This window comes from Amblyraja radiata, chromosome 5, assembly GCF_010909765.2.
Source record: "Amblyraja radiata isolate CabotCenter1 chromosome 5, sAmbRad1.1.pri, whole genome shotgun sequence".
Lineage (NCBI taxonomy): Eukaryota > Metazoa > Chordata > Chondrichthyes > Rajiformes > Rajidae > Amblyraja > Amblyraja radiata.
This window is the reverse complement of record NC_045960.1, coordinates 8942093-8954834: the sequence shown is the minus strand read 5'-3', so window position 1 is coordinate 8954834 and position 12742 is coordinate 8942093. Positions and strand designations below refer to the sequence as shown.

The following is a 12742-nucleotide window of genomic DNA, read 5'->3' as shown; positions in this document are numbered from 1 at the left end:
GTTACTCTAGCACTTTGTGCCTTTTTTTTGTAAACCAGCATCTGCAGTTCCTTTTTCCCCAACATTTTGAGTTGCAGTATATTGTTTGATTCCCTGGCATCTTTCTCCTGATCCTATTCCAAGCAATCCAGGGCACGCCTTCTAGGATGGCAGAAGAGGCTTTGTTTTTATGAGTCATGTGAAACCTGCAGCTCCCATAACTGCTTTTAATCATTCAGACACAGGATGTGGACGTTGCTGGCAAGGTCAGTATATATTATCCATCCCAACTGTCTCCAGAACTGCAGAGGAAGGCTATTTTGGAGGACTGTTAGAATAAACCACACTATTGGGTGTGGATAGATACAAAATGCTGGAGTAACTCAGTGGGACAGGCAGCATCTCTGGAGAGAAGGAATGGGTGATGTTTCAGGTAGAGACCCTTCTTTAACTCCAGTATTTTGTGTCTATCTTCGGTGGAAACTAGCATCTGCAGTTCCAACCACCATCTGCAGTTCCTTCCTACACATTGGGCGTGGAGTGAGATTTAGGCCTTAGTCTGGTTAATGATCTTTTAACAAAGTTGTGTCAGTGCAGGATTTTGCTCTTAACTTTTTGGAATGAATGTTAAATCTTCAAATCTTTGATTTGGAGGCATGAGCTAAAAGTTGCATAAAACATTACAATGCCTAATGGCGACAGATTTAATTTGTACCAATCTTCAATAGTCCAATAGTATTTTACTGTCATGTGTACCTAACATAGTTTAGTTTATTGTCACGTGTAGTGTGGTACAGCAAAAAGCTTTTGTGTTGCGTGTTATCCAGTCATTGGAAAGACTATACTATACATGATCACAATCAAGCCGTCCACAGTTTAGAGCTACAGGATAAAGGGATATGTATCGTGAAATTTTTATTTTGCATACAGTTCAGTGACAATCCCACTGTATATTAGGCACAATCATTGTATAAGTGCGCAAGATACAAAACCACACTGTCAGTACACAAGAGTCATCACGTTTTAGATATTGTCCTGTACCCGTCGATCTTTAAGTGCAGTGTAAATCTGAATCGAGACCTCTTTCTCATTCAAAATGATACATGAGGTGGTCACGGTGGCGCAGCGGTAGAGTTACTGCCTTACAGCAAATGCAGAGTCAGAGACCCGGGTTCAATCCCGACTGTAAGGAGTTTGTACTTCCTCCCCGTGACCTGGGTGGGTTTTGTCCGAGATCTTTGGTTTCCTCCCACATTCCAAAGACGTACAGGTTTATAGTTTAATTGGCTTGGTAAATGTAAAAATTGTCCCTCGTGGGTGTAGGATGGTTTTAATGTGCGGGGGTCGCTGGTCGACGCGGACCCGGCGGGTCGAAGGGCCTGTTTCCGCGCTGTATCTCTAAACTAAACTAAAATTGCAGAATATTATGCAAACACACTAGTTCTACGCCTGTGGCTCAGCTGCAGGCTTATCAATGGCTCGATTTCACAAACTTTTTGCTCGAACATCACAATGATTAATGTCTTTCAGGTGGGCCTCCTTATGGTTATAGAATACTGAGGGCATAGTAAGTTATAATCAGCTACGACTTTTGCATTACAATCATGGGTTTGGCACAATGTGTTTTGCATGTAATGTCTGTCATTACAGAATGGTTGCACGGTGGTTAAATATTTTGACTCAAAATCCCGAAGCCACACTAATAATCTGGAAAGGTTAACTCCCACTGGAGGATGGTGAACTTACATTCAGTTAATTAAATAATCTAAAGCATAGATTCGGCATCAATAATAGTAACCATCTATCGTGTACTGGAATAGATAAGGTGAATGCACCTTTACCCAAAGAGAAAGATTTAAAAGGAACCTGAGAGGCAACTTTTTTCACAGAGGGTGGTGGGTGTATGGAACAAGCTACCAGAGGTGGTAGTTGAGGCAGGTACTATAACAACTTTTATAAGACAATTGGATAGGTACATGGATAGGAAACGTTTGGAGGGATATGGGCCAAATGCAGGCAAATGGGGCATCTTGGTGGGTGGACAAGGTGGGCCAAAGGGCCTGCCTCTGTGCTGCATGAGTCAATAACTCCATGGCCAATGACTCAATGAGTCAATGACTCCATGGCCAGCACGTTGTCAAAAATCACAGGGTCAAGGGTTTTTCCGGCTGAGAAATAAATAAATAACTACCAGTGACTGCCATATTCCACAAGTGATTTTTTTTTTTTAAATCAACCAGAATTTCATACTTGACAATTTCATACTTGACACTTGGGACAGATTTCAAGCTGAATTCAAATTCAGAGTCCCACCTGCAGAAACTTAAATCAGAAAAAAACTCACTTTTCAGCAACGGGCTGTGCAATATTTTCAAAAATTTCCTCTTGCTTTGCACCTTGATCAAAGATTTGCTGGAATCTGCAAAAAAAGAAATTGTGAAAAGGTATATTTTTAGTTTGAAGGTGCAGCGTGGAAACAGACCCTTCGTTCGACCGAGTCCACGCCGACAATGATCATCCCGTACACTAGCACTATTGTACACTAGGAACAATTTACAGAAGCCAATTAACCTACAAACCTGCTAATCTTTGGGATGTGGGAAGAATCTGGAGCGTTTGTAGATTAATTGGCATCCATGTCATAAATTGTCCCTCGTGTATAGGATAGTGATGGTGTATGGGGTGTGATCGCTGGTGAGAGTGGGCTCAGTGGGCTGAAGGGCCCGGTTCCACACTGTATCTCTAAAATCTAAATGTATTTATAGTTCCAAAATCCAGCATTACAACCTGGAAAAGGAGCCTTCAACAGAAGAAGGGTTGAGCCTGCAACCTGTGCAGTGTGCATGTATATATGTGTGAAGATATAACTTCATCTAGATTGTTTTCCGATTTTCTGATGCCAGGTCAGTTGGCTAATATGCTCATAGATACTTGCAATGCTCTGCTTTGGTCATTCATAAGGTCGTAAATGATAGGTGCAGATTTAGGCCATTCGGCCCATCTACTCCGCCATTCAATCATGGCTGATCTATCTCTCCCTCCTAACCCCATTCTCCTGCCTTCTCCCCATAACCCCTGACACCCCGTACTGATCAAGAATCTACCTGTCTCTGCCTTAAAAATATCCACTGACTTGGCCTCCACAGCAAAGAATTGCAGATTCACCAGCCTCTGACTAAAGATATTTCTCCCCATCACCTTCCTAAGGGAAAGTCCTTTAATTCTGAGGCAATGGCCTCTGGTCCTAGACTCTCCCACTAGAGGAAGCATCCTCTCCACATCCACTCTATCCAAACCTTTCACTATTCGTTAAGTTTCAATGAGGTCCCCCCCCCCCCCCCTCATTCTTCTAAACTCCAGCGAGTACAGGCCCAGTGCCGTCAAATGCTCATCATATGTCAATATTGAATGAAACTGAAAGCAACAATCTGCTTGAAGATAGATACAAAAAGCTAGAGTAACTCAACGGGACATCACTGGAGAGAATGAATGGGTGAAGTTTCGGGACGAGACCCTTCTTCAGACTGAAAGTAACGGGAAAGGGAAACGAGAGATATGGAAGGTGATGTAGAGATATAGAACAAATGAATGAGAAATATGCAATAAAGTAACAATGAATAAGGAAATAGGTCATGGTTAGCTGTAGCTAGGTGAGAACGAAAATCTGAGAGGGAGAGGGAGAGGGAGGGAGAAAATGAGAGAATGCAGGGGTTACTTGAAATTAGAGAAATCAATATTCATACCCCCAGGTTGTATGGTGCAAAATCTGTTTGAAAGACTGAGTGCAATGATTCTGGTGGTGGGGGGGGGGAGGGGAAGGGGGGGGTGGAGAACGGACGCAATTCCTGAAAAACCAACACAGATTCTGCAATGAGCAACAAAACAGTGTCACGTTTTGCTGGCCTCAAATGAAGGCTGCCCGCAACAATCACAGTCGCTGCAATGTCTATTTCCCTTTTTAGACAGGTTTTCTGTCAGTCGAGACTTCCCCAGTGTCTAGTGTCATCTGGCTGGTTGGACAGTATATCATTAAATAATTTATTTTTCTCAGACAGCAATCCAAAAGGATGAAGCACAATTTTCAATTACATTTTTTAACATTTGACAGAGTGCTAAATAAAGACCAGAACACACAGAACACATGATTGAAGTAGAATGTAAAACGTTCTAAATAAATATTGCATCCTTTTATTTAAAATCCATTATACACATTATGCAAGAATTGGGGCAGATAGATTGCTAATAATTATGGCTTACTACACCATTAAAAACTTACTTAGTCCTCAAGCAACACAACAAATGTAATAATAATGAACACAATAATTATGGGTGGCACAGTGGCAAAGAGGTAGAGTCGCTGCCTCACAGCGCCAGAGATCCAGGTTCGATCCTCACTATCGATGCTGTCTTTACAGAGTTTGCACATTCTTCCTGTGACCGTGTGGGTTTTCTCCGGGTGCTCTGGTTTCCTCCCTCATTCCAAAGACGTGGTAGGTTAATTTGCTTCTGTAAAATTTATTCCTAGTGTGTTTAATAAAACTAGTGTACGGGTGATCGCTGGTCGGCATGGACTTGGTGGGCTCCAACTTGAACTAAACTAAAACTAACAACATTTTCAAAGAATCTCACATCACAGAAATATATGCCCTCTGGTAAAAGGAAATATTTTTCACTATCCTGTATACCTTTATGTACCTTAATCAGTTGGCCCCTCAGCCTCCTCTGCTCCAAGAAAAAGGGTGGCACGATGGCGCAGCGGTAGAGTTGCTGCCTTACAGCGCCAGAGAACCGGGTTCAATCCCGACTACAGGTGCTGTCTGTACGGAGTTTGTACGTTCTCATGATCACATGGGTTTTCTCTGAGATCTGCGGTTTCCTCCCACACTCCAAAGACATACAGGTTTGTAGGTTAATTGGCTTGGTGCAGTGGCGGAAAACCCGGGGGGAGCCAGAAGGGACACGTCCCCCCCATGTTTTGAGAAGTGGAGGACATCCCCCCCTAAGTTTTTGTGATCCCGATTTTAAAATCTGTTTTTAGCGCTGGATTGAGCCTCCGAAGCCTCGCGTGTGTGTGTCTGTGTGCGCATGCGCGTGGGGCCGCCAAAATATTGTGTCCCCCGCCCCCACCATGTTTTGATAAGCTCTTGGCTTGGTGTACGTGTAAATTGTCCCTAGTGTGTAAGATAGTGTTGATGTGCGGGGATCGCAGGCCGGCGCAGACTCGGTGGGCGAAGGGGCCTGTTTCCGCGCTGTATCTCTAAACTAAACTAAAACTAAAGAAGAAGCCTGGGCTCTCCTCATAGATGAGACATTACATCCCAGGCAACATCCTGGTGAAACTCCTCTGCACCCTCTCCAGTGCAGTCACATCCTTCTTACGAAGAGTGCAGTCACATCCTTCCTAGTGAGACGATCAGAACTATAGTACTCTGACAACAACCTATTGCTTTATAAAGCTGTACCCTAACCTCCATATGCTCTATCCATCTTATTGAAGACAGTGATGTTGCCTTTAGGGATCCTTAGCTTTGCACATCAAGGTCCCTTTGCACCTCAGTGTTTCCTAGAATCCGACCAACGTGTATCGCCTACTTTGGGCTTTGTTTTTATTTTTGCACTGTATTGAGTTTATTTTATTGAACTAGTTTTGTTTGTGTTATCTATTGAGTGCTGTGTTTACAAACCTGTTGTGATGCTGCTGCAAGTAACAATTTCATTGCTCCGTTTTGGGACATATGACAGTAAAACACTTTTGACATTGTACGACTCAAATTTTTTTTTTAGTTGTCTCTACATTTATGGTGACAAGTCTTGGTTGCTTCCAAAACTTGACAACGATATCGTGACTGTACCATCAAAATGCAACATGCCTTCATGGTAAATTTATGGATGTCACACAACCGGTGCCAACTCTGCCATCTTGCACCACTCATCATCGCCAACAAAAGATTTACTGCGGCAATGATCATGGCAAAATACCTTCCCAATGTTCAAAACAGAGCTATGGAGTGACCCGATGGGTCAAGCAGCATCTGTGAAGGGAATGGACAGTCAATTTTTTCTGGTCAACCTGTAGAAGGGCCCCAACCAGAAGCGTCACCTATCCATTCCCTCCACAGACGCTGACCGACCCGCTGAATAACTTCAGCAATTTGTGCCATGATTCCAGCATCTGCATATCCTTCAGAAGGGTCTTGACCCAGAACGTCACCCTTTCTATCCAGAGATGCTGCCTGTCCCGCTGAGCTGCTCCAGCATTTTTATCTATCTTTGGTGTAAACCAGTCTCTGCACTTCCTTCAAACACAAAGCTCAGATGCTTTTTAGTCATCTCAACCAGTGGAATGGAAATGCTTTGATTTCCAGATTAGGGGGAACACAGCGGTATGAATATTGATTTTTCTTAACTTCAAATAATCCTTGCATCCCCTCTCTCGCCATCCCTCCCCCACCTCAGTCGTCGTACTAGTTTCACTGTCGTCCTGCTGAGTTTCACTCTCTGTATAACTTGTTCACACCTTTCCTATAGCCAACAAAGGACCATTGTGGGCTCCACCTTTCCTTAATCATTGTTACTGTTTGTGTATCTTTCATTCATTTGTTCTACATCTCTCTATATCACCGTCTATATAGAAACATAGAATCATAGAAAATAGGTGCAGGAGGAGGCCATTTGGCCCTTCGAGCCTGCACCGCCATTCATTGTGATCATGGTCGATCATCCACAATCAGTACGCCGTGCCTGCCTTCTCCCCATATCCCTTGATTCCACTAGCCCCTAGAGTATCTAACTCTTTTAAATTAATCCAGTGAATTACTGCCTACTGCCTTCTGTGGCAGAGAATTCCACAAATTCCCAACTCTCTGGGTGATAACGTTTTTTCTAATTTCAGTTTTAAATGGTCTCCCCTTTATGCTTAGACTGTCCCCTGATTCTGGACTCCCCCATCATTGGTAAAATATTTCCTGCATCTAGCTTGTCCAGTCCTTTTATAATTTAATTTGTTTCTATAAGATATCCTCTCATCCTTCAAAATTGCAGTGAATACAAGCCCAGTCTTTCCAATCTTTCCTCATATGACAGTCCCGCCATCCCGGTTATTAACCTCGTGAACCTACGCTGCACAGCCTCAATAGCAAGGATGTCCTTCCACAAATTTGGAGATCAAAACTGCACACAATACTCCAGTTGTCTCACCAGGGCCCTGTACAGCTGCAGAAGGACCTCTTTACTCCGATGCTTAAATCCTCTCGTTATGAAGGCCAACATGCCATTAGCTTTCTTCTCTGCCTGCTGTACCTGCATGTTTACTTTCAGTATCTTTCGTTTTCCTTTCCCCTGACTCTCAGTCTGATAAGGGTCTCGACCCGAAACATAACCTATTCGTTCTCTCCAGAGATGCTGCCTGACCGGCTGAGTTACTCCAGCTTTTTGTGTCTATCTTAGGAGGAAACAGTTTGATACAGAAGAGATAAATAAGACATGATACTCACTTAAATTTATAGCTTTCTCGTTTGTTATTTATAAATCCATCCGCTGCATCATGTGGCACCACAAACTCCAACACTGAGCTTCCATTGTCTTCATCCAATGAGTAAACCTGTAATGGACAAGAGTGTTCATAAGTCATAGCAGCAGAATTAGGCCATTTAGCCCATCAAGTCTACTCCACCATCTAATCATATTATCGATCTTTCCCTCTCAACCCGATTCTCCTGCCTTCTCCCCATTACCTCTTATCAACAATGTATCAATCTCTGCTTTAAAAATACCCATTCATTTGGCCTCCAACAGATTCACCACCCTCTGACTAAAGAAATTCCTCCTCATCTCCTTCCTAAAGGTATGTCCTTTTATTCTATGGCTGTGCCCTATGGTCTTAGGCTCTCCCACTGGTGGAATTATCCTCTTCACATCCACTCTATCCAGGCCTTTCACTAGTCGGTAAGTGTCAATGAGGTCCCAATAAGGAAGGAATTTTAATTTCAATTATCTCTTCCAACTGGGGGAACAGGAACACCTCCTGCTGGAATGAAGAAACAGAAACACTGACCATATTTATAATGCACCAGTGTGAGGCTTTAAGGACGATGAATTAAGTTTGTAAAAACTCGAAACTGCAGAAGCTGGATACAACTACAAAGGAGGACACAATGGGCTGGAGTAACTCAGCGGGTCGGGCAGCATCCCCAGGAAACGTGGACAGATGACGTTTCAGGTCAGTACCCTTCTCCAATCTGATTCAAATACCTCCTGTTTATGAACTTTGACATTTTAAGCTGGCATCAACAGAGTGGGCTGAATGACCCCATTCTGTGCTATGTTTTTCTGAAAGTTTCTGGAATTCACTTTACATTGGATTATCTTACCTGGACAGTCCAGATACAATTTATGAATGAATGAATGAATGAATGAATAAATGAATGAATGCTTTATTGACAGTGAAATAGTCGTCACATAAAGGGCGCTGACAAAGTTACAAATACCCGCGCTAGGTCCTCCTTTGTTCCCCCCCCCCCCCCCCCCAATGGCATCATTGTCCCTTGGTCCGTCATCGTCCATCAGTCAGTGTTAATCCTGGCCAAATTGGAGAGGCTGGGACTTTTAAATGAGGTAAAAGCTTCAGGGCTGCTGGGAGATTTAGTCAATTTGGAATTGCTCTCTGAAGAATGGGGCAAGCTGCGGAGTGGTGCCAGTGTGTCTAGAGCCTAGATACTTTTTGCAAGAAAAGAATAAGAACATCTGCAGACCCTGTCAATTAGGTGCAAAATGCATAGAATGGATTGGATGGCTGCAAACCAGACATACACCTTGTAAATAATGTTGCAGTTCTAAGTTGCTGAGTGTTGATTGGATGAGGTATTGAGCCTTGTCTGGGATTCTTGCAGATCAGGGTAAATATTTCTAAGTTGGCTTCCTTGAGAAGTCCGGTTTGAATACAATGTATTGAGCCGCTGTATTATTGGGTTAGGGAAATGTCTGTTATGTATGGGGTTAATCGATATCTGTAATTGGATTATTAAGAGACCACCCCCATGTGGTTAGGCCCCTCGAGATCCCGGGACCTATAAAAGTCCGCGATCACGAGGTCCAGCGTTGATCTTCTGGGCGAGCGCTTGGGACTGCGTGAACTTCTGTAGTGTCTCTGTCTGAGCGAGGCCTAGAGGGCTTGATCAGGCAGATACGAGGATCGAACCCACGGTGGGATAGGTACAGTAGTTGAACTGTAATTGCGCTTTTGTTAAAATAAAGATTAGTTGTTCAAGTGCTTGATTCAGTGTTTTTACTGAAACTAACTGGGAGGAAGCTTAGAACGAGCAATTTACATCAGCGCACTCATCGACACCGGCTCCGACCCATGAGGCTCCACTGACCCTCGCGGCATAGGCTCCGGTCAGTGAGGCTCCGGCACGGGCTCCAGCCCGCAAATTTCCGGTACTGGCTTCTCCGCGGCCTCCTGGGAGGCACCTGCGTCATATCCGTGAGGGTACACCGCCGACGTGAGGTTCCACCACTGCCACCAAGGCTCCAACGCAGCCACAAAGCTTCACTGTTGCCGAGGCTCACCGTCGCTGCGAGGCTCTACCGCCACCGAGGCTCAACAGCCGCCGTGAGCCTCAACCACCACCAAGGCTCAACACTGCCATGAGTCTCCACCACCACTGCGGCCCCACCGCCGCCGCTGAGGCTCTACTTCCGTCGAAGCTCACCACCGCCGGGGCGCATCGCCGCTGGGAGGCTCCACCAACCAAAAACAGGCTTCGCTGCCGGACTTCACCGTGGCATCCTGGGAGGCATCTGCTGCTGCGGCCTCCTGGGCCAGGTTGAGCTAGGTTCCAAAATCGTCAATGAGGTAACTGGTGTTGATTGAATATCAGCTTGAACACAGAGAACTCTTTACTTTAGACTTTAGAAATACAGCGTGGAAACAGGTCCTTCTGCCCACCGCGTCCATGCTGACTAGCGATCATCCCGTACACTAGCACCATCCTCCTGGTGGACTCCGCCCGATCCATCACAGGCACAGCCCTCCCCACCATCAAGAGCATTTACATGAGGTACAGTAGATGCCTCAAGAAGGCGGCATCTATCATCAAGAATGCCCACCATCCGGGCTGTGCCCTCTTCTCACTGCTAACGTCCGTCCGGAGGTACAGAAACCTGAAGTCCCATACCAACAGTATAGGAACACTCACTTTCCTACAACCATCTGGTTCTTGAACAGACCCGCACAGCCCTAATCTTAATTCAGCAACAAAACACCATAGACCACCTCTTGCACTACCACAATCTTCTTTTCCAATTGTGTCTTACTCAAATTTTCTTTCTCGCCGTCGTTTTCTTTTCACGGTCATGTAGAATTTATACATAATTTACGTTTTCATGTGTTATCTGAGTCTGAGTCTGTGTACACAACCTGGCACAGTGGCGTATCTGGCAGAGCCGGTGCCTCACAGTGCCAGACCCCCGGTTCGATCATGACCTCGGCTGCTGCCTGTGTGCGGAGTTAGCACGTTCTCCCTGTGACCTCGCGGGTTTCCTCCGGGTGCTCTGGTTTCCTCCCCACACCCCAAAGACGTGCGGGTTTGAGGTTAATTGGTTCTCCCGAAGACCGCGTGGGGTTCTTCTGTGACGCTGCTGCTGCAAGCAAGATTTTCATCGCACCTGTACCTCATCATGCTTGTGCATATGACAATAAACTCGCCTGAACATGACTGGACCTGACTGCAGCGAGTTCAGGGCTGGAGTGTGCGTCGATTACAGGGTGTGGGGGTGTTACAAGGTGCAGGGACGGTAATCGCAGAATTGGGAAGCAGGGTGTGGAGGTGAAGGAGGGGGTTGAAGGGGAATGGGAGAGTCGGGGGGCAAAGGAAGATGGGGGCTGAGGGAGAGAGAGCGAGGGGCAGAGGCGAAGGGGGAGCAGAAGGGAAGGGGGAGCGGAGGGGGGCCAGAGGAGGGGCCATGGAGGGGGGTGCGGAGGGGAAGCACGGAAGGGAAGGGGAGGGGGCGGAGGGAAGAAAGTGCATTATGTCCATCTTAGGGAAGAAAGTGAGGGCAGAAGGAAAGGAGGGGTGGGGGGGCGGAGCGGTAAGGGAAGGTAGAAGGGGGGACTGGAGGAAAAGATGGAAGGAGCAGAGGGGATCAAGGGGAAGGGAATACGGAATAAGTGGGATACAGGGAGAGCAAGATACTGGGGGGGGAGTGGAATGGGATCTGGGGGCAGCAAAATAGGGAGGCAGCAGAATGGCTGAGATACGAGAAGGAGGGAGCAGAGCTATGATGGGGGACATAGGATGGAGCGGGCGGCAGAGGAGATGGAACGGATGGGATACAGGGTGAGGGGGAGCGGAGGGGAGTGGGCTGGGCAGGATATGGGGGTGGAGCAGGGATATGAGGGGGGGGGGAAATACAGGATGGAGCGTGGGTTGAGGGGGGCAGAGACGAAGGGGATATGGAATGAGGAGGATACAGGGAGGGCAAGATACAGGGGGGCGGGGAAGTGTAGATACAGGGGAGGCAGTGAGATGTACGGGGGGAGGGGGGGATATCGCAGCCACTCACTCTCCTTGCCTCCCCTCCCCTCACTCTACCCTCTCTCTCTCTCCCCTCCCTCCCTATCTTTCTCAATCTCCCTCATTCACACTCCCTCCCTACTACTCCCCTCCCTCCCCATCGCACACTCCTCCCCTCCCTCCCATCACTCTCCCCTCCCTCCCCATCTCTCTCCCCTCCCTCCCCTCCCTCCCCATCTCTCTCCCCTCCCTCCCCATCACTCTCCCCTCCCTCCTCATCACTCTACCCTCCCTCCCCATCACTCTCCCCTCCCACCCTCCCTCTGTCACTCCCACCTTCCCTCCCTCATTGACTCACTCACATTCCCTCCCCCTCCCTCACTCTTCCATCTTTCACCCTCCCTCCCACCGTCCTTCTTCCCCTCCTTCTTCCACTCTTCTTGCTTCATTCTCATGCCCTCCCCTCACTCTCCCCTCTCCACTCTACACCCCCCTCACTGTACCCTCTACACCCCCCTCACTGTACACTCTACACCCCCCTCACTGTACCCTCTCCACTCTCCACCCCCCTCACTGTACCCTCTACACCCCCCTCACTGTACACTCTACACCCCCCTCACTGTACCCTCTCCACTCTACACCCCCCTCACTGTACCCTCTACACCCCCCTCACTGTACACTCTACACCCCCCTCACTGTACCCTCTCCACTCTCCACCCCCCTCACTGTACCCTCTCCACTGTACCCTCTCCACTCTACACCCCCTCACTGTACCCTCTCCACTCTACACTCTACACCCCCCTCACTGTACCCTCTACACTCTACACCCCCCTCACTGTACCCTCTACACTCTCCACCCCCCTCACTGTACCCTCTCCACTCTACACCCCCTCACCGTGGGCCTGCGACAGGGCCGGAGCCGCCCGAACACGCGGATCCTTTGCTTCACCATCGCCGCCGTCACCCCGGCAACGGCCCAAACCCCGCGCACCCCGCCCCCTCCCGCGCCGCCATTGGCCGGAGCTCCCGGCCCCGCCCCCGCCCGGACCGGACCGGACCAGCCGCTCACTGGCTGCCGGTGCAGTTCATGCACGGCTGTGCAACACCACAGTAAAACATCACTGTTAATGCACGGCCATACAACATCACAGTTAATGCACGGCTGTAAAACATCACTGTTAATGCACGGCCATGCAACATCACAGTTAATGCACGGCTGTAAAACATCACTGTTAATGCATGATGTGTGC

General features: G+C 47.5%; 1 protein-coding gene across 1 annotated transcript in view; it reads right to left on the bottom strand.

The window, feature by feature from the left end:
* kif6 (kinesin family member 6) overlaps positions 1-12473 on the bottom strand; it is a 548981-nt gene extending 536508 nt beyond the window's left edge. The window contains exons 1-3 of the mRNA XM_033020572.1: positions 12388-12473; positions 7473-7579; positions 2324-2398 (exon numbers count right to left, since the gene is read on the bottom strand). Coding sequence (XP_032876463.1) covers positions 2324-2398; positions 7473-7579; positions 12388-12444 — 239 coding nt within the window. The 5' untranslated portion in view covers positions 12445-12473. The remainder of the gene's footprint in view (positions 1-2323; positions 2399-7472; positions 7580-12387) is intronic.
* Positions 12474-12742: the final 269 nt, after the last annotated feature.